This window comes from Danio aesculapii, chromosome 5 (assembly GCF_903798145.1).
Source record: "Danio aesculapii chromosome 5, fDanAes4.1, whole genome shotgun sequence".
Classification (NCBI taxonomy): Eukaryota; Metazoa; Chordata; class Actinopteri; order Cypriniformes; family Danionidae; genus Danio; species Danio aesculapii.
Window position 1 is genome coordinate 36581549 of NC_079439.1, and position 23405 is coordinate 36604953.

The following is a 23405-nucleotide window of genomic DNA, read 5'->3' on the forward strand; positions in this document are numbered from 1 at the left end:
TGCAGAATATATAGTGTTGCAATAAATAGTAAAAAAAGTGTCAAACTCTAAAAAATGAATGAAAGGATAAATGAATGCTTATTTAATGGACTATATTCATATTAAATAACATGACTGATGTTGTAAAAGGAACCATATGAAACTGAAAATAGTAATATTAATAAAATAATAAAAATATCAACCATGCTTGGCATGCATTTAGCCTATTTATATAAAATATACTTAACTATACTTTATATTTAACTATACTGGTCAAAAGGGTGGTTATTTTTTTTTCAAAAAGTGGATCTTCTTTCAGTAATTGCCTAATTTACTATTTAATTATAAGGTAAAACATATTTTAATAGGTTTAAATACTGCATTTTAGTGACATTTTAAGATGGATATATATTTTTTTGGATTAGCTTGTTGGATGGTCATCATAACCACACGTTTTGATGTACCAAAAACATTTCTTAAGGATTCAGAATAAAGAAATATGAAAATATTTATTTTTAAAATACAAATGTATTACATCATGCATCATTAGAAAACATAGGTATCTGTTTATGGTTTAAAAACTGTAGCCTATTGTCATTTATTAGGCAAATAAACTGGCCAGCACATTCAACTTTCATCAGTCAGAATTTGGGATGCCAGAAGTCACACCGAAGCAACAACCGACACAGGATTCGACTTGGTTTTAAAGCATTCGATGGGTTATTTCCATAGGTATTTTTTACAATTTATTATGACATAGCAGTCAAAATAGGTCAAATGTGCTCATGTATGGGACCTCTGTCAGTGAGAGGTGGGTTTTTCGAACCACCTGAACCTCCCGGCTACTTTTTTATTTTGCTTCCAATATAAATCATGTCACAGGCAGTCACATCATATAAATAATAAGATGTCATGTTGGTGAACAGTCATGTTTAAGCGCTCAATCAATGCTAACAGTGTTTATTAAAAATAAAATGTAATACTTCTCATGCATGCATGAAACATACAAACAACACACAACAGCCCATTTATCTTCCAGCAGAACATCTTGAAATGGTTTGGAAGACATACAGTACAATCACACTGATTTCCAGTGTATACTGAGTATATTATGTTGCTGATATACAGTACAGATATAAGACTCTTAATAAATAAGAGAGTCGACACGTAACACCGGATCACCAGTCACATTTCTTACACTTCTTCAATAAGATGCAGAATTAGACAAACTACACTTTATTAAAGTGACTTAATTCCCCACTTGATTACTACAACTGAAGGAAACAGTAACTGGCTTAAACCAGCAGGAGGTGATAATGTAAAAGCCTGAGATTGAACACGCTGTGCCTTCAGAATGTATAAATCAAGAACATCTTGTATAATATAAAACACTATACTTCAGAGCCTGGATGTGTGTCTCTCTATAGGTTCATTCTAACAGTAGTCCAGACTGAAGAGATTTACGAGTCCTTTGTTTGATTTGTCTTTCTTTGTCTGGTATCTCCAGAGGTATCCTCTTCCTAGATGGAGTGTAACACAGCAAATCATCAAGTGTCATCTCTGTGATCTGACCGGCCTTTTCTAACTGTGTCAGCACCTGCTCCACTCTCTCCTCCCAAACACCACCAGCACTCTTGCTCCTCAATACATTTACCTAAGACAGCAAAGGGAAACAGAAAAAAACAGTGACACACATTAAAACCTATTAAACCTACACTGTAAAACCCAATAAGTTAAGGTAACTCAAACCATTTGAGGAAACTGATTGCAACAAACAATTTAAGTTCAAGAACTAATCCTAATGAATACTGAGAACTTAATCCATTTGAGTAAATGAAGCAATTTGAGCACAGTAAAACCCGATAAATCAAGAGAACTCAAACCAACGGAGTGCTGTAAAACCCAATAAGGCAACTCAAACCATCTGAGGAAACCGAGTGCAACAAACCATTTGAGTTAAAAAACGAATCTATATGAGTACTGTGAACTTACTCCATTTAAGTTGAAGTAATGAGGTATTTAAATAACTCATTACCTTCAACACTGAGTTCAAAACTCTTTTCAAATGAGTAGAATTAACTTTCAGTCAATTGAGTTAACTACACTCATGTCATTTGATAAAGTTGACTGTTGGGTTTTACAGTGTATTAAAATCTGCCAAGTTCAAGCTAATCACACTTTCTCACAAGAGCTTGCAAAATATTACAATTTAAAATGTCCAAAAAAAAAAAAACTATTTCAATATATTTATGTCATTTATGTGATGTAAAAGCTAAATAAAAACACTCAAAATGGAAAAAAGTACTAAATAAGAAAAAAATTATATTTGATATTTCACAAAGATCAGTGTACACAAATCAACAATTATTTTCATTTGTTTTTGGAACAAAGCTCTTGTGGGCATGGGCTTAACAGCAGTGTACTCCAATTGGCTAGAGAGATTTTGATGGACAACAGGTTTGTGCCAAAACAAAAAACGAAAATAGAGAATGACAAATTACAAAGCAGAAGTGATCACTGTTACAGTGCTCTCAGAGTGATCACTGTTACAGTGCTCTCAGAAATTATGATTTGTGAAAATGGGTTTCTGAATAATTTAAGCTGGGTGAAAGAATGTGCTTCTTTTTATTTAATGTTTTTTATATCTTCTGTAAAATTTATGTTTATTTATATTAAGTTGCCAATTTTCATTGCCACAAATGTCATATACCTCTAACTAGAATGATAATAGTGTTGGCAGCTACTGTTGAGTTTTATATCACTACTTTTGTTTTATACACAATAAAACCCAAAAAGTAAAGTAACTCAAATCATTTGAGGAAACCGATTGCAACAAACCATTCAAGTTCAAAAACTAATCCTGAGTATTGTGAACTTAATCCATTTGAGAAAACAAAGCAATTTGAGCACAGCAAAACCTGATAAATGAAGAGAACTCAAACCAACTGAGTACTGTAAAACCCAATAAGTTAAGGCAACTCAAACCATTTCAGGAAAGCTATTGCTACAAAACATTTGAGTAAAAAAAAAACTAATCTAGATGAGTACTGTGAACTTACTCTATTGAAGTTGAAAAGTATTTAATTAACTCATTACCTTCAACACTAAGTTCAAAACTCTTTTCAAATGAGTAGAATTTACTTTCAGTCAATTTTGAGTTAACTACACTCGTTTCATTTGATAAAGTTGATTGTTGGGTTTTACAGTGTATCGCTAACACTGTTGTGTCTATAATTCATTGTGTGTCCATAATTCACTAAAGAATCAGTAGAGTACTTGTGTCGAGACTCGACTGGTGTAGTTATCTTACCACTTCTCGAGAAAACTCTGGTTTCCTCACCAGCACTGGAGTCTCTGATATTTTGGCTGTTTTGAGGACATAAATTGCCTCATTCATAGACCCTTTCACAGCCAATATGAGAACCTGTAAAGAGAGCACTTACACTTTCAGTATGCAAGCTCTTTTTGTAAAGACTGAAGATTTAGATATAAGCCACACTTACCCTCAAGTTCTGGCATAGCCGCGTCCCTGTGCTCATGATGTGAGAATAGAAGATCTGGGCTCTTTCTATATCATTCTACAACCACAAAATAGATTCACTGTAAATATATCATGATGCACCATCATCTGTGATGATTCAGTGACATCCAAATGCCATTTAGATACTAAAACGTGATGTTAGATCAATCAACTTAGTACATATTGCATCATATACTGTACCATACAAAATATATGTACAGTACTCAGCATAATTGAGTACACACCATTGTGAATATTTTTCTCCATTTCTCAGTGAATATAGGCAATGTATTTTGGTGTATTTGAACAAAACCAATTTATTAAACAGATATATTTATTAAAATAATATTTTAGTCATCAAACATATTTAGAAATTGAAAGATAATACAATTAAATTCAAGCTAAATATTGAAAAAAATATATAACAAGCTACAAAATTTCAACAAAATGTTTCCAATTATTATTATTATTTTTTTGCTTCTCTTGATTTTTCCTCTTTTTAAAATTTGTATTTAATATTTTTCTAGAATATATACATTTGGGTGTAGTAGTTTTTGGACTGTTATTATAAGTTTTTTTGTTAGATTAGCTCCGGATTTGGCCTCAGGACTGACTAATCTAATGTATATGCACAAATATCCTTTTAAAAATATGAATTTAAAAGATAGATTTGTGAGGGGTGTACTTATATATGCTGAGCACTGTATCATCAAGCCAGAAATTATTTATACCCCAGGCAAATTCTGACTTAAAGACTTTTAACCAGAAAGATTTTTAAGCGGAAATGACACCGGCTTTTCCCAAAAGACAATCTACAAGAGGCATCATTGTAGGAAGAAAAATATTTCTCAGATTTTATTTACCTTTGAACAAAAAGTGGCAGTCAGAATTTGTCAGGTGTATAAATAATTTCGGGCTAGATTGTATCATTTTTAAATTAGATATTGCTCTTTGAATCAGTTTACCTGTTTTAAAGCAAGAGCAATTGCAAAGCAATAGGCACGCCGAGGGATGATGTTGCCTTTTGTCTGACCTTCTTCCAACAGGGTCAAACATATATGATATGACCTTGAGGTGTTCTGCCAGTCACAAGATATAATAAAAACATAAATGTGCATACAGTATGTAAATGATAAGTCAAAATGTTGTACTTAACATTACATCAAATTATAGTAAGGAAAAATTGACAAAAAACATGCCACAAAAAGTTCTCTTAGAAAAAACGAGTTGTTAAAAATCTCATATGACACACACATGAAACATGGCATGTCTGGAAAAATAAGAAACATTTTCATTTGGTGAAAGTAAAGTGAGATTGCAAGGCCATGTTTTCTGTCTGTAATTTTTCTGACGTGATTTGAACTTGTACCTGCACAATGTGAAAGGGACAAAATTGTCTTGTTTTTTCTTTAACAGAAAAAAAGTAAGTCAAACAAGGTTTGGAACAAGTGGAGGATGAGTAACTGATGACAGAATTAGTATTTTAGGTGAACAGTCTCTTAAAAATTGTTTAGTCTATAAGTGGGAGTGAGTTACACATTTGACCTACTATTGGAAATTAGTTTGTAATTAAATCAAAAATCTCTGACAAATCCTAATGATTTTAATACAGTAGAAATAGTTGGTTCTTGATTTTGTTTACCAGTTTATAACAAATAGCGAAGACAAGCATGAAGGTGTCTTTGATGAGCGGCACTCCTTGTTTTTTCATTTCTCCTACCACCTCCAAGCCACCTGTGGGAACACGATCAGTGACCCACATCACACAGACTGAAACCATAGCAACAAAAGACAGACTTTGTTTTTGCATTTTTGCAACCAGAAAGCAGAACTGATGAAAGATTCGGGTGGTGAATTCCCTCACAAATCTCAGATAACCATTTGTGTCAAGGGTTCTTTAAATCTACGATAATTATAAGGGAGTAAATTTGCTCTTGACATTTGTGAGGACATGCATCCCTAGAGCTGCATTGAACAACACAAATTCTGTTTCACGCTTTTAAAAAACATGAATAAAGTAGTTAATAATATAAAATAAACACTTAATAATACAAAAAAAAAATCACGTCTCATGCTGGAAAAGTCAATTTACATGATTTTACTACAGTCGAACTTTGAGGAGGTATGAATGTAGAGAAATTTAAAGAGGTGTGTGACACAATATAACTGTTTTATCCCGATTATTGTTTCTCATAATCATGGAGGCCAAAATCAAAACTGAACTTTGATTCATTGCACAGCCTTGGTTAATAGAATTACAGTCAACTCGAAGCGAACTTGACTTTGTACATGTGAAAAATTAGTAAAGCTTGACGGAGCATTATTTTATTTTCAAGTCGATTAAATTATTGGTAGGGACATTTCAGTAATTGGTGGATATTGGTGGGGACACGTCCCCTCTGTCCATGCCAATTCTATGCCCTTGTTTATAAGTCCTCTAAAGCAGTGTTTCTCAACCCTGCTCCTGAAGGCACACCAACAGTACACATTTTCAACATCTTCCTATTCAAACACAAGTGAATCAAATCATCAGAACACACATCAGAAGACACTCCAAAACCTGAAATGTATGGTTCAGATAAGGGAGACATCCAAAATAAGTACTGTTGGTGTACCTCCAGGAACAGCACTGCTCTAATACACATATTCAGGTTTCAGTCTCTACCAGAACAAATAGCTAAGTTGAAATAAACTTACTTTCATAGAGTTGTTTATCAAACAGCATGTCAATGGCGATATTAAATGAAGTGGTGTCTGAAAAGAATCCTTTGAGAGCCTGTGCAAAAAAAAAACAATCTAAAATCACACTACAATTGATCTACTGCGCAGTCTCCAGTAAACAGATAGCTTAAATTTAATGTTTGTTGATGTCCACATACTGGATCTTTTATTGTTTCTGCTGCCAGCTCCCCTAAACCCAGCTCATAGCATAACCTCATGAAAAGAGGACCAAACTTGAATTCCCCAAACGCTGTGATTGGATTCTTTTCATGGTATCTACAATGGACAGATATAAAAAGGAGAATGATGTTGTCATAAACACAAAGACATATACACTACCGGTCAAAAGTTTGGGGTCAGTAGGATTTTCAAATGCTTTAAAATAAGCTTATCCTGCTCACTAAGGCTGCATTTATTTCATCAATACTACAGTACAAATTGTAAAAGTAGTTTCTCATTTAATTTAATCTAATAATTTATATACAGTATTTTAAATGATGCATTTTCAGCTTCATTACTCCAGTCTTCAAAATCACATGATCCCTCAGAAATCACTCTAATATTATTATTATTATTATTATTATTATCATTATTATTATTAATGTAATAGTAATAAAAGCAATAATGACTGGAGTAATAATTTCATTTGAAACTACATACAATAAGAAAGCAGTTATTTAAATTTGAATAAATATTTAACAACTTAACAGTATTTATTACATTTAATAAATGGCGCCTTGATGAAGGGAATAATTTTATTAAAAAAAAAAACCATGAAAAAAAAACTGACCGCAAATTTTTGACCGGTGCAGAAATTACCCAGATATCTGAATAAGCTCTAATACTAACATAAAAAATGATAGATAAATATTAAGGTGAAAAGTTGTGTTTCACATTTTTTAAAATATTAATGATTTGAAATTATTATAATGCTATAAACTATAAATATGTTTTGTGGGGAAACAATGACTACCCTTTATGGTGAGTGCAATGATTTTTGTTCTGAAACAATGCATTAAATTAATTTAAACATTGTTAAAGTTAGAGCTATGAAACATTTCCCAGTATTACTCAAAGATTTTTGTTTGTTTTGTTAAATACATAACTCTGTGTGCATAGTGGACCCCTAACAAACTATTGTAACTATCCTTGTCATATAAATAATACTATTAAATAATGACAAAAATATAATAACCACTGAAGTTTTACCTTTTAATCACATTTCTGGCCACAATAACATCCTCAGCAGACTGGCATAAATGCAGTAGAATTTTCAGCTCAGTTTTTAAAATGATCTCATTCTTCTCCAGTTTCTGATTCACTATGTCAAAATAATAATCTGTAAAAGAAAAATGAAAAGAAAGACACTCAGGAAAAAAGAGAATCGTTAGTTTGGAGATGTAAAGGCGCAATCTGTGGCTTTTGAATATGCTGTAATGGCCAACACGCATCCATTAATACTGCAGTAGCATCATGCAGAAAAAAAGGTTCTTGTTACTGATGACAGAAGCCATAACTGATAACTCTCAATTTGTCTGATAACAAAAATACTAAAATAAATATTGCAGATCTCAAACAATCATCAATCAATCTGTGAGCCAACTCACTTTATGTAAATTACAACATTTTATAATAGTTTATATTGTAAATCCTAAAGTTTTTATCACCTCTTGTTGAATAGAACTTATTAATGAGACAAATACTACTGAAAGCACCTTTAAAGCAATAGGATTTAAACAACAGAAAGTTGTACAGTATGTTGAATGATGCCTGCCTTTCGATTGTGACATTTCATGGGAGAGTTTCTTCTGCTGGAACTCCTGCAGCTTCACCACATCTTCAGATAATAGAAAGCGTTTGGCTGAAAGAATGTAAAACAATTCAGTTCCTCTGATCAACTTTCCGAAAAACAAATACATAAATTGTCAAATCACCAGATTGTTTTTAGAAAGATTTAGACACTGTTCACCTGATCAAACACGGTACATATTAAAAAGAGAAAATGGAAAACCAATTTTTTAATCCACAGTTTGATCTGTGAGGACAGGAGTGTTGTATTAACACAGTGCTATACATGGGTTAGACAAAATATTATGAAACACACAAGATTCTGATACCACTTGTGAAAGCTACAGAGAAAAACTAAAAGTTGTGATTGTTTAATTTATTAATTCATCATTTATAGTAAAAGTAAATAAATTATCTATTGTTCGCTATTTTATTAGCTTCCTATTTTATTACAGTTAAAATTTTATGAATTTACTAAATTGAATAAAACTGCCTGCTCCATGCTCTTGAATAAACAACTTTAATACCTTCTGGTCACAAGAAAAGTGATTAACTTTATTAGTATTTTGTTTTTAGCATCTGAAGATTCGTAAATCTTGGATTGAGGTAAAGTTGGCTTTATATTCACACATTCTGACTTTCTCCTTAATAATATTAATAATTTAATGTTCAGAAAAGATTTCTTTGCAAACTCCAAATAGTGAACTCATATTAGCAGCCAATGATTATCAAAGTACAGCATTGTTCAAAGTCAATAAAATAGTGCTAATGTTGCTATGAAGTCATGTTTACGTGATTTTAGGACGAATATTGAAAGTACCGTGGAAAAAATAGGGTGCACGTCGTCAGTTGTCTATTTCAAATAACACAATAAGCTATATTAAATAACACATTAAAGAAATATCACCTGTTTCCTACGTGCTTTTATTATTTTGTCTAACCCCTGTCACGCTAGATTCTATATATATAAAACAACTGCTCGTTAGTCTTTACCATAGACTGTACTGTAAAATATGGTCTTTACACTTAGCACCTCTTTCAATTGTGTATGTTCATTGACTATAGCTAGACTAAATATTCATATTTATTCCCAATTATGTACCTCCATGTCGACATTTGAAACAGTGTGACTGCAGGGCAGCCCGAAACATCGCTGCCCTGGACGCGTCGGTCAAAATAACACGAGTCCAAATGTTTAGTCCCTGCAGCGCCATGTTTGAACTGAACTCACACACTCACACCGACTGTGCACTTTCTATCAGACATGCAAGTACGAATCAATATTGTAACAGACAAAAATATTTATATTGATTTGCTTAATAACATACATTCACATTTTTAAAGCGCATTAAGAAATTATTATATATTATTAGCAATACATGTAATGAAAACCCCGTTTTTATATTTGACTCTACCTTTTTAGTTACAGAAATGGAACATTCCAACATGGCGCTCTCCTGTTAACAGTTATTTAAACAATGGAGATTTGACGTTATTTCTTAAGCTAAATAAGCATTACAATATTGATTCAGAATTGATTTTTTCTGTTCTGACTGTCGGTACACTTATTTTAACGTGGTTTAAAACGCTTCGATTAATCTTGCTTGGATCTAAATCCAAGAGCGAAATTTACGACATAATGTCAACTGTAGCATTTAGAGCAGCAGATGGCGCCATTGATCACAGAATGAAACCTCAACGATTAAGATGGCTATTATCACCATTGTACATCTTCACCATAGTTTAGAATTATTATTATTATTATTATTATTATTATTATTAATAGAATTTGCAAGTTTAAATGACAATTACACCTGCTTGACTATGACGGACTGAAGAGGATTAAAGATACTTAAAAATGAGCACTGCATGCAATTTATTCAAAGCTATTAGAAAGTTAAACCCACGTTTTTTCTGTTTGTACTTTTATAATAATAATAATAATAATAATAATAATAATAATAAACATTAGTATCGAACTAATAGACTTAATGTGTGCCCCTTTCCTCTTGCAGGTCTGCTGTAACCACACAGACAGAGATAACCATTAGATAATTAGCTAAATAATTACCCAGCTTCTTTTCTCTTTATTGAAAGGTCATATTAATGGTTCTGGATGTGAGAAAGAGTCAGAAACAGTTTAATAACACTTCATGTGTGTGCCAATGTCCATCCTGCTGGCAAAAAAACAGGCTAGTTTTAGAGGGGTTTTGGCTATTTCCAGGCTGGTCTTAGCTGGTCAGGCTGGGAGACTAAGTGGAACAAACTAACTAAACTAAAACTAAAAACTTGACCAGCCAAGCAGATTTGAATTGAAATGAACAAGTGTACCTTGATTTAAAGGCTAAATCTAAGAACACAATGGAGATTAAAGAGTAATCCACACAATCCTAGGTATGACCCTGTGGATTTTCATGTATGTGCTATGTACTGTAGATGAGCAAGATGATCATGTAAAGGATTGCAGGCTATTGGAGTTGACGTTGTGATTGATGACTGTACAGGATTGTCAGGTATTGAATTTGTGGCTTAACCCAAGGGCATCTGCTCTGTTCAGCTGGACATTATGGTCGTGAATGATTATTCACTGTGATGGCTGCTTTCTGGATTTCAGAAATTTCTGGATTTTTTTGATCAACAATGCCAGCCAAAATAAAGATGTATCCATGTGTTTAACAACTGACAGGATGACATAAATGTAAAGCATGTGGTGTCTTTTGCCCTGATTGGGTGTCCAAAGGAAATTGTTATTCGACTGCCTGGAGTTCATATAACTGTCTAATCAATGACAAGAACTGCTGACCGAGCAAAGCCAGCAGGGGATCCATTTATTTCCAGATGGAGGAGAACATCTGCATATATACATTTTAGATGATGCTTTTGGCTAGTTTTGTTCCCAGAAGAAAGCCAAACCTTTCTTTGGGTTTCTTAATGAACATCCTCAAAGGTGACTCAAATTACCTAAAATTATTATTTTTTAATTAAGTGGTTAGTACTTTTAATAACTATTCATAAAATGTATAGAAGCATGTACTATTTACTCATTCATATATAAATTGTCTCCTAGTGTTGGTCCTGATGGGACTCTGCTGAGTGTTTCCGTAGCAACAGCACCTCACCCCATTCAGCTGAGACCGCTTTTGCCCAATTGGAGGCAGACTCTCAAGTGTGCTGGATTATTGATGAGATTCAACATGGAGGTGTGCGGTATCTGTGTACAGTATCTGTTTGAGACAAATTTGAAACAAAGTGCTTTATCGGTGTATTTCTTGTTCATTTCTGGTGACTCAGTATGTTCTGTACAGTGTGTGCACAGTGTGTGCGGGCAAATTACAGGTTTAAATATAGCGCTTTCTTTAGCATTACACAATGAATCTAATTTGTTGTTTAGCAGCTGTGCTTGGTTATATTTTTATATTATCTTCCCCTTGTTTACATTTCTCAACATGTAAAGGCTACTGAATATTTTGATAAACCTTTAAGTAATTTAAACAATGAATGATTTAATACTAAATATGATTATAAAAATCTTTTTCTGACAAAAGGCATTCAATAATTTGTAAATAAAATATTTTAATTTAGACCAACAGAGGTTTAAAATACTTGAAAAATCTAAATAGTATTTTGTGTTTTATTCATGTTGTATGAAGTAATTGTGAAGTAATGTTACAGGTGTTATGAAGCGGACAGGAGACAGAGGTAAGGAAACGTTAGGGTGTTTATTAAATGACAACAAGGAGCACATGAAGGATAGCCAGGAGGATCAGGAATGATGTTGGGGTCTTTTCCTCCGTGGCTGGGTAACAGGAATACACGAGGATGGACAGCACACACCAGATACAGCTGACAGAGGATGACACAGACTTGGAAGGACTGGAAGACAGGACGATTCGGGAGGACCAGGAAGACTAGGAGGAATACAAAGAGAACAGGTAAGTAAATCGTTTGTTTTAGCTGAGGATGACTACGCTGAGTGGTCGCTCAGTTGTCCGCTTTCGTCGAGACGAGCCCGGACAATGAGCGACTGGAGTGCTGTGCTTTTATCTGGTGCTCGTGAATGTGATGCAGCTGTGTGCTCATTAGAAGTCAGGTGATGGTGATCTTCGTGAGTGGGGGTCGTGAGAGCCTGACCAATCCATGACAGTACCCCCCTCCCCAGGGCCCGCTCCTGAGGGCCGACACCTCCGACGCCGTGGTGGTCTCCCTCTGCCTCTAGGCGCTGGGAACTCAGGGTGGCTCTCATGAAACTCCACCATGAGACTAGGATCGAGAATATCAGCTCTGGGAACCCATGTCCTTTCTTCGGGGCCGTACCCTTCCCAGTCCACCAGGTACTCCAACTGGCCACCACGACGTCGGGAACGCAAGATCTCCTTCACTGCGTAGACGGCTCCTTCTTCTAGGAGCAGTGGAGGAGGGGGTTCCTCTTCGTGGTCAGGCTCTGTGGAGGGAAGAACAGGATCGTGATAGGGTTTCAGGAGTGATACGTGGAATGTAGGGTGAATACGGTAGTGAGAGGGTAATTGTAGTTTGTAGGTGACGGGGTTAACCTGTTCCACGATGGTGAAGGGACCAACAAATCGGGGACTTAACTTGCGAGAGGGCAGTCGCATGCGTATGTCCCGGGTGGATAGCCACACCTTTTGTCCGGGTGTGTATCTGGGTTCTTCAGACCTTCTCCTATCGGCGGTTACCTTGCTTCGACGGACTGCCCTCTGCAGATGTTGATGAGCCTCGTCCCAGACTCTCTCGCTCTCCCGGAACCAGTGATCCACTGCGGGGACATCAGATGGTTCGCCATCCCAGGGAAAGAGCGGTGGTTGGAAGCCCAGGACGCACTGGAATGGCGTGAGTCCGGTGGAGGGTTGCCGCAGTGAATTTTGGGCATATTCTGCCCAGCCCAAATACTGGCTCCAGGAGTTCTGGTGACCACTGCAGAAGGTCCTCAGGAACCGTCCCACCTCCTGAATCTTCCTCTCTGTCTGCCCGTTGGTTTGGGGATGATATCCAGAAGAGAGGCTGACGGCCACACCTAGGAGCTTGAAGAAGGCTTTCCATAGACGTGAGATGAACTGTGGACCTCTGTCCGACACAATATCTTCTGGAATACCAAATGACCTGAAGACTTGATTAAAGATATTGTCGGCAGTTTCAAAGGCTGTGGGAAGACCTTTCAGAGGGATTAGTTTGACAAACTTTGAGAATCTATCTACTATGACTAGAATACAGGTATTACCTTCTGACGAAGGGAGGTCAGTGATAAAGTCCACTCCTAGGTGTGACCAGGGACGGTTCGGAATCGGCAAGGGATGGAGCTTTCCAGCGGGTAGATGACGTGGGCTCTTGGATTGGGCACAGTCCTTACAGCCCTGAACATATTGCCTCACATCCCTTGCCATGTTTGGCCACCAGAATCGTTGGGATACTAGCGAGAGAGTATTGTTGATCCCTGGATGTCCAGTGCCTAGCGAGGTATGTAAGGAGTGGATCAGATCTACCCGGTGTTCAGGTGGTATGAACTGCCGATGAGGAGGGCATCCCGGCGGAGCAGGGGCTTCCGGAGTGGCAACGACTGGAGGAGCGTTCCAGGTGATCGGACAAATGGAGATGTGTTCGGGAAGAATCTTCGTTGGGAGTTCTTCATGATCGTGATGCTCGTGTAAACGAGAGAGAGCGTCTGCTCTTAGATTCTTGGGTCCTGGACGATAGGAAATGGAGAAATCAAAACGTGAGAAGAAAAGTGACCATCTGGCTTGACGTGGACATAGTCTCTTGGCCTCTTTGATGTATTGGAGGTTTTTGTGATCTGTGATCACCTGGAACGGATGTTTGGCTCCCTCCAACCAGTGACGCCACTCCTCCAAGGCTAGCTTGATTGCTAGAAGCTCCCTGTCTCCTATGCTGTAATTCTGCTCCGCCGGGCTCAACTTCCGAGAGAAATAGGCACAGGGATGCAGTCGGGGCGGTGTATCATGATGTTGAGATAATACTGCCCCGACGCCGGTGGTGGATGCGTCCACTTCCACCACGAAAGGAAGATTTGGGTCAGGATGAGTCAGGAGTGGGGCCCTTGTGAACTCCTTCTTAAGAAGGCGGAAGGCTGCGGCTGCTTCTTTGGTCCACTCCAGTCCTTTGGGTTTACCCTTGAGGAGATTAGTGAGAGGTGATGTAATCCTGCTGTAGTCCTTGATAAACCGTCTATAAAAGTTAGCAAACCCAAGAAACCTCTGGAGCTCCTTAATGGAAGTGGGTTCTGACCAGGATAGAACAGCCTCAATTTTCTTCCCATCCATACGTATACCGGTTTGGTCAATGATGTATCCCAAGAAATGAATCGACTTCTGGTGGAATGAGCATTTCTCCGCTTTGAGGTAGAGGTGATGTTCTCTCAATGTGTGTAGGACCTCCGCAACGTGTTGGCGATGTTCGGCCTCACTCCGGGAGTAAATGAGGATGTCATCTATGTACACTATTACACAGTGGTGAAGAAACTCCCGGAGGACTTCATGAATGAAGTTTTGGAATACGGAGGGGGCGTTGACCAGACCGTAAGGCATGACCTCATATTCATAGTGGCCAGTAGGGGTCACGAATGCTGTCTTCCATTGGTCCCCCTCACGTATTCTTATCAGATTATACGCGCTGCGGAGGTCCAATTTAGTGAAGACTTTAGCTTCTCGGAGCTGTTCCAAAGCGGCTGGTACCAGAGGAAGGGGATATCGGTATTTTACTGTACCGTTATTTAGGACCCTGTAGTCGATGCATGGACGCAGCCCTCCGTCCTTCTTGGCCACAAAGAAGAAGCTTGAGGCGGCTGGTGATTTTGAGTGACGTATGTACCCCTGACTCAGAGCTTCCCTTATGTAATCTTCCATTGCCTGATTCTCTGGAAGCGAGAGCGGGTAGATCCTACCTCTTGGCAACTGGGCATCTGGAACTAGGTCGATCGCGCAGTCCCATGGCCGATGCGGCGGTAGCTGGGAAGCTCTCTTGGGGCAGAAGACATCATGAAAGGAGCTGTACTCCTTAGGAATGTGGATAGACTGCTTCTCAGGAGGGCTCTCGACCGATGTTGCAAACAAAGAAATGGGGTTCCGACCTTGAAGAGGGAGATTTGGAAAACAGGCAGGTGTACATCCAGATCCCCATTTCTTTATCTCTCCTGTGCCCCAAGAGATGATGGGATCGTGCTTCACCAGCCACGGGCGCCCTAGAATGATGTCCATATTTGCACCCTCCAGAACCAGAAATTGAATCCTCTCTTGATGTAACAACCCCACTTGAAGAAGGATGTCTTCGCATTGTCGATGGATACGGGTCGAAGATCGAGTGCACTGGGTTATCGGTTGTATCTGGTATATATGCGAGGACGCCTCAGTACGGAGGTGGAGTTGACGACAGAGGGATTGGGAGATGAAGTTCCCTGCTGACCCGGAGTCGATGAGGGCTGTGACAAGGAGAGAAATAGAGGCAGTAGTTATTTGTACGGTGGTAGTAAGTGGTTTACATTGTTCAATATTCGTACTGAATACACTCACTGAAGTCCGAATGGGACGAAGGGGACACTCCATACGGGTGTGTCCACTGACACCGCAGTATAGACACAGACCCCGGGTCAGCCTCCTCTGTCGTTCCGCTGATGTCAGTCTTCCAGACTCTATTATCATGGGTTCTGGTTCTGGAGAGGCTGTTGACTCAGGCGATTGGAGGAGTGCAGACGAGGGGGTGATGGTGTCCTGTTGATAGGAACGGAGACGATCGGAACATCGGAGAGAATGTTGGATGAATCTCTCCAGACCCATTGTATCATCTAATGTGGCCAGTTGGATTCGGAGAGTGGGTTCCAAGCCGAGCCGGTACGTGGTCAACAACGATCTCTCATTCCATCCACTTGCAGCTGCTAGAGTGCGAAACCGGAGAGCATATTCCTGTGTAGATAGAGTACCTTGCTTTAGATGATACAGCTGCTCTCCAGCGGCTACTTCCCCATCAGAACGTCCAAACACCTCTTTGAAATACTCCGTGAAGGTAGTGATGGAATTCATGACCGGCCCGGCTTGGTTCCAGATCGTCTCAGCCCATTTAAGTGCAGGTCCAGAGAGTAGAGATACGATGTAGGCGATCTTCGACTTATCTGTGGGATATAGAGAAGGTTGCATTTCGAATATGAGGGAACATTGTAACAGAAAACCATTGCACTCCCCCGCTCCGCCTGAGTAGGGCGCTGGTCGGGCCATGGGACTGGAAGGAAGGGCCGAAGAAGAAACTGTGGAGGCGGAAGTGCTCGGTGCTGGTGGTGCGTTGGAAAGTGGAGCTGGTGGCTGTAGAATCCGCTTCAACTGGTCCACCAGCTCTTGAAGGTGATCGGGGGTGCTCATGTTGTCGTCGTTAATGGTCCGGGCTTCTGTTATGAAGCGGACAGGAGACAGAGGTAAGGAAACGTTAGGGTGTTTATTAAATGACAACAAGGAGCACATGAAGGATAGCCAGGAGGATCAGGAATGATGTTGGGGTCTTTTCCTCCGTGGCTGGGTAACAGGAATACACGAGGATGGACAGCACACACCAGATACAGCTGACAGAGGATGACACAGACTTGGAAGGACTGGAAGACAGGACGATTCGGGAGGACCAGGAAGACTAGGAGGAATACAAAGAGAACAGGTAAGTAAATCGTTTGTTTTAGCTGAGGATGACTACGCTGAGTGGTCGCTCAGTTGTCCGCTTTCGTCGAGACGAGCCCGGACAATGAGCGACTGGAGTGCTGTGCTTTTATCTGGTGCTCGTGAATGTGATGCAGCTGTGTGCTCATTAGAAGTCAGGTGATGGTGATCTTCGTGAGTGGGGGTCGTGAGAGCCTGACCAATCCATGACAACAGGTATGTATAACAGTTTTTAGCGTAGGGATGTTAGCAAAGGTAAGCTGTGATTGTAGTGCATTTGGTAGACCGCATTTGGATAACATGAATGTGTTTGGAGTGCTTTTCCATGTTTTCTTTTTGTTTGTTTTTTTACATATACTTGTTTCTTTACTTTTTTCCCCAGCAAAACAAAACAAAGCAGTGCTGGATCAATTACTTACTGGCTGCATTTTGCTATACGGATCACAAATTCCATGATTAAAACGGTAGTTAGTAACTTAATCTTTTTCATTATTCATTATTTCATTTTCATTATTTAAGATAATTTACTGTTTTAATTGCTTTTGATTACTGATCTAACATTTTAAATCTAAGTACATACATAAAGTACATATTTAAGGTCAAAGAGAACTAAAATAAACAAATAAATCAATAAAAGTCTTCCGAATTCCTGCATTACATAGATAATAAAAAGTTTGCCAAGTGTGAAATATTTTGTGCAGACCCCCAAAAGCAATAATTATTTAAGTTCACATAATACTTTACAGCTACAGTATACATTGACAGAGTTTAGTAACTTACACTCTTAAAAACAAAAGTTCTTTATTCGTATTAATGATTCCATAAATAGTCCGTCGTTCATCAAACAAAAGTGTATTAATTTTTTTGATTATTTTATGAAAGTTTTTTTAAGAGTAGTTCCTATAATATTTTTTCTTCTGCAGAAAGTCTTATTTGTTTTATTTTGGCTAGAATAAAAGCAGTTTTTAATTTTTGAAAAACATTTTAAGGTCAATGTTATTAGCCCCCTTAAGCAATATTTTTGTTTGATAGTCTACAGAACAAACCATCGCTTTAAAATGACTTGCCTAATTGCCCTAACCTACCTAATTAATCTACTTAAGCCTTTAAATGTCACTTTAAGCTGTATAGAAGTTTCTCGAAAAATATCTAGTCAAATATTATTTACTGTCATCATGGCAAAGATAAAATGTCATTAGAAATGAGTTATTTATGAGTAAAACTATTATGTTTAGAAATGTGTTGAAAAAATCTTCTGTCCATTAAACAGAAATTGGGGAAAAAATAAACACGGGGGCTAATAAATCAGGAGGGCTAATATTTCTGGCCTCAACTGTGTGTAAACATGTAATAAAAAAGGAACTGATGAATCTAATTAAGAGTACTTAAACCATAATAGAATCACATTACAAGTACTTCATTTTTTCCCAATCTGATTACATAATCTATATTATGTGTAATCTGTTAGTAGCACTGGCACTGAAAAAGAGCAGATCACTTTAGGCCACATGAACCAGCTGGCCTCAATCGATCTGCTGACATCATGCTTAGATACATAAAAGTAATATGCGATGACCCAGACGTCTCCCATTGAACTTCAGCCAATGTTATTACTCTGGTACTTTTGCCGCTAGACATTTCCATTCTGATTTAACGCTACGATTCTGTCTGGGTTTGAAAAGTGCCTGCAGTGCCCAGGTCATCATTAGTTAATGTCCTCTATGGCACGAGGGCAGTGGCAGAGCGGTGACCAGCCTGCTCTACCTCAATAACACGGATATTAAAACAAATCTGTGTTGGTTTACTATAAAGAGTACATTTGCTAAAGCCATTGCAGTTATAGTAATTCTTAATTTTTACTCTCATTTTGATGTTAAGACTTTAAATGCACAAATAACTCACCTAAATCCAGTTCATTTTGGGTAAATTTGCCCCAAAAAGATCTACAACCCAAAACAGATACAAGATCCTTAGGGGCTCAGGACGATTTTGTAGCCAATTAAACTCCCTGTGAGCAACCCAAGCCCAATTCCCCATGCAAATAACCACATTTCATGAAGCATACTCTATAAAAGACACACACATACGCGAAATATTCCACAACGTTATTTATTGTGGACTCATTTGCCTTCTTTTTAATTGAAGTTCCCTTTACATCAAACACGCCGTAGTTGTGAAGAGATATCGCACACAAACATCAGAAAAAGCACAAGGTAATACTTTCACTTGAGACTATTCTCTAGATATGAGATTAGGAATGAAAAAAAGGAAAGATGCAAGTTCACAAGATATATACTTTATATATTTCATAGACAACTGCAGACATATTCTTACTAGCACCCGAAGGTGAGCGAGGAGAACCGGAGGGATTGTTTGTGAGGGTTTGAAAAAATTTTAACTTGAAAGTGAAGTGTTACAGTGGATCAGAGGAAAAGAAGGGAGTGATAGACTAGATTTGTGTGTTGTGTTTAGTTGTTTAAATGTCTTACGGATAAACAACAATGCACTTTGCTGAAGCATGTGGCTAGAAGAGTCTGTTGACTGCTGCTGACATTAGTATGCATTTAAGAAGAGTCCAGTTCTGAGATATTAACGTCATTTCCAGTTTACTGTTATGAGCTGACGAACAGGGTTGCGCCACAATGACACTAAGTTCCCCGGTAGCTGTTAGTTGACCAGCTAAAATAGTTTAACCTAAGGCATAATACTGTTATAAACTGTAAAATCCTTGTAGTGGTTCTGTCAGTTATTATTGGTATAATCCATTTAGCTTCATAGACAGAAAAGATCTTTAATTGATGATCAAAGTCCTAATCAATAACCCTTGTTAAAGGGAAATTTCCATATGCAAATGAATATCGACATTTTGATACTGTAAACCAGATCCAAATCGTGATGATTTCAGTCATGTCCTTGCAGTAAACAATGAGTTTCCCCTCTTAGAATAAGAAAGCACAGAGAAATGTCAAGGATAATACATTACTCATGCACATATCATCCGACCACTCACTCTGTCGCTAAGCAATTAATAATTACAGTACAGTGCAATTTTATAAAAAATTCCTAAGGAAAGGGAAGCTTTTAGTTACTCAACTCTCAATGAACCACAATCTTGATGGCTCTTGCTGGCAACATTGACATGCTAAGAAACTGAAAATTGTACATGGACAAGATTTGGATGAACAGTGCATATAGAAGAGCTCTCAAAATGTGAAATGCCAATGTGCATTTAGTGTCTGAGGAGAAAACAATAGCTATCAAAAAAAAAAACTAAATTGCTGAAAGTTGACACACAAGTTTCACATGATAGAGATTTCCTTTCAAAATTAAATTAATAAGAATGCCCAAAAAGCTAATTTCCAAGTTATAAATTAAGCATTAAATAAGGCAAATAAATAAAGTAACTGTATTACTCAGTTAATAGAATAAAACATTAGCAAATATATGCAAACAATATGCAGAACAAATTGATTAGTAAGCAATTTGTGGCTCAAACATTTGTATTTTATTTTATTTTACCTAATAATAAAGGCTGGTGTGAAATTCAAGAAATTTGAAACTAATGATGGTAAGTCAGAAATATCTCCTAGCTTCAAATGATGACAATATAATTAATGAAAGAAATTCTTTGCTAGCCTGGGATGAAGAGGAATGGGATGTTTCTTTTTACCATAACATTAAGGTTGTTATATATGATTTATGGTGTTTAATGTTTCCATTTCAATTTTGTTTTTTTGGAGTTTTAAATTGGTAGACCTTTATTCTAGCATTTAATTGCAATGGTAGCAAGCTTCACATTCATATTCTAAACAAGTCAGTGCAGATGGAATTGCTTTTGCATCCTATGAGACTGTATATATGTAATAGGGAATCATACATACCCTTTCATTCTCATCATATTAAGTGCATCATTTTTTTTTGTACATTCAGTTAAACTTTCTAAGGCATTAAAACAATCCCTCAACCTTTGGTGTAAACATTTTTATTAGAGTTCTGTTTTTAGAGATCCGTGGACCCATTGATCATCTGTTTTAAAATGAGTGAATTTGTTTAATTAAAGCTGCTTAGTTCAGTTCATCCACAGACTAATATGTGTATTTAGTCTGTTGTTCCGTTTGCTCAAAAGTAGCTTTTACTGTGTGTGTGTGCGTGTGTGTGTGTTTGATGAGGTCTGGTACACATCCAAAACTGCTCTGTGTTGTTTAATGCCAAGTTCACACTGAATAATTTTAGCCCCAGTTTACACTTGCCAACAGCTTTTGTGAAATTGCTGACAAATGGCTAAAATCAGAGGCAAATCGGTGCTTGTTCATGTGAGTGACACAGTGTGAGTTATCAAAGACGTGCTGTGTGAAATGAGTTTTGACTGAAAACATTTCAGCAATTACCTATAGCCCATGAGAGAGCAAGATACAGGGCAGCAGGGAGTTTGGGGAGAATCTATAGACCACTATCCAAGAATAAATAAGCTTTACAATAATATCCCAGCAGGCACAGGGTGTCAACATAACGTCAGATTGACATTGTACCCCATGATTGTGGGGACATTGCATTTTGTTTGGAAATGAAAACTGGATTGATGTCAGAACCCAACCTCAGCCGACGTTAATGTCCAACCTAAAATCAACCAAATATCAACGTTTAATGATATTACAGCTTGATGTTGTGTGGACATTACCACTATGACATCTTTTTAGACGTTAGGTTTTGGTTGCCATACCTGATTAATAAATGTCAGTATTTGACGTCAATAGTTTAAGATGTTGGCTTGATGTTGGATTTTGGTCACTTTCCAACACAAATTAAAATCAACCAAATATCGTCATTTGACTTCATTATTGGATGTCAAAATAACGTTGTCCTTAGACACTGGCTAGACATTACATTTTGGTCACCTGATGCCACGACCTAAATCTAACCTTATATTAACGTCTTATGACATTGTGTGCCTGCTGGGATTGAACAGTTGTGTCCCAATTCACATACTTATACTAGGCCCTAAAAGTATGTACTTTTTTGTGAAGGAAAAGTCTTTGCCTTTGAGTGTGTAACAGATGAGTATGCAAGCTTTGGGACACACTACTTCCTCGTTAACAGATCGTTAAGTTGCTTAGTTATGAGCCCTGTCAATCATCCACACATCATCCACATTTCTTGTATATTTATTTTCCTACCTTATTGGAGATGCAGCAACAGGTTAATCTTCTATTCATGAGTCTTTCATGCAGAGAAATCTCCTAAGGTCTTTGGGTAATTATGCATTCAGAAGTGAAGGTCCAAACATATCTTGATATAAGTTAAGATAATTGTTGCAGATGAAATATAACACAGAAAACGCGATTTAAATATTTTCCAGTTGGCTAGATATTACAGTCATTCAAACATCTTTACCGAAGCCTTTTTACTTGACAGTTGGTCTCGCGCGTCCACCATGTTAGTAGTTTGTTTACACTTTTCAACCACGTTTGTAGTTTTCATCAAATTCATGTCCAACGCGCAATGTACTGTAGGCAATATTAGCGGTTAGAGTATGGATGGTTCTACACTTCAAATTTTTCCCAGGATTAGGAAATGATCCGGGAACCTTTGGCATACACTTTTCAACATACTACGATTTGGGACATACTAATTCTATTTTCGAATACTATTTAGGACGGATAGTATGTGAACTGTACGCAGCAAAAGAAAATTTGCTTGACCAGCACATTATTGCCCTTCATCTTGTTTTCTCTCAACTCACAACCCCTGTTCCATGCATCGCCCAAAGAATTTCCTTAATCTTGTTTTGCTTAATCTTCCTTAATTTTGTCTCTTTTTCAAACGAGTAAAATGGCTAATTACTTCAAAATACTTAATACAGGATACCATTCTCCAGTCTCACGCATAATCTTGAATTATTGCGTGCATTTGTGGGCCAGACAGTGTGTATCCTCCTGTCACTGACCCATCATGCAGTGTAAATACCACAGCAACTGAATGCTAGCCTCAGAGAGTCATACAATATGAAAATAATGTTGATCAGGAAACTTCGTGCAGTGTGAACTCGGCATAAAATGTCTAACCAAACATTTTCACAACCTGAGACCTCATGAAGTACACATAAACAAATCTACTGAGAAACATTTTACCAGTTCCACTATTGAAAGTGATACAAAACATTTGCTTTTGTGAAGGTGTATCAAGTTTTTCAATTGTGTGCTCTCCAACATCATACCTCTATCACATTTGGATCATGACAATCACAGCTCAATCTTACATGCAGGGAAAGACTCATCTTGCATGACTACAGTGCTGCTGCTTGCCAAAACCATGATGTTTAAGTCTTGCTGCTTCTCGTGGGTCTCTTGGTACCACTCCCTCATAACTTCTGTATCATGGGTTGGAATCAGTGTGACCTAGAAGTGTAAGAATATTCAAGTCAAAATCAAACCCACTGACTTTCATTTAGAAGAAAAACATCATTAATTCATTCATTTTCTTTTCGGCTTAGTCTTTGTATTAAGCAGGGGTCGCCACTGCGGAATGAACCGCCAACTTATCCAGCACGTTTTACACAGTAGTCGCCCTTCCAGCTGAAACCCAACACTGGGCAACACCCATACACTCTTGCACACCCTTACATGTCAAGGGTGTCAAGGGACAATTTAGCTTATTCAATTCATCTATAGCGCATGGCTTTGGACTGTGTGGGAAACCGGAGCACCTGAAGGAAACCCATGCGAACACGGAGAGAA

General features: G+C 37.7%; 2 protein-coding genes across 2 annotated transcripts in view; both read right to left on the reverse strand.

Annotated features, from left to right (window-relative positions):
- Positions 1-923: 923 nt before the first annotated feature.
- ptcd2 (pentatricopeptide repeat domain 2) lies at positions 924-9224 on the reverse strand. Its single transcript, XM_056456960.1, has 10 exons — positions 9111-9224; positions 7995-8081; positions 7430-7559; positions 6379-6496; positions 6197-6275; positions 5142-5233; positions 4465-4578; positions 3483-3557; positions 3290-3403; positions 924-1633 (listed from the first exon to the last, which is right to left on the reverse strand). Exons 1-10 carry the CDS (start codon positions 9220-9222, stop codon positions 1409-1411), a joined length of 1146 nt encoding a protein of 381 aa, XP_056312935.1. The 5' UTR covers positions 9223-9224; the 3' UTR covers positions 924-1408.
- A 9540-nt stretch (positions 9225-18764) lies between these two features.
- map1b (microtubule-associated protein 1B) overlaps positions 18765-23405 on the reverse strand; it is a 32687-nt gene continuing 28046 nt past the window's right edge. The window contains exon 7 of the mRNA XM_056458081.1: positions 18765-23066. Coding sequence (XP_056314056.1) covers positions 22911-23066 — 156 coding nt within the window. The 3' untranslated portion in view covers positions 18765-22910. The remainder of the gene's footprint in view (positions 23067-23405) is intronic.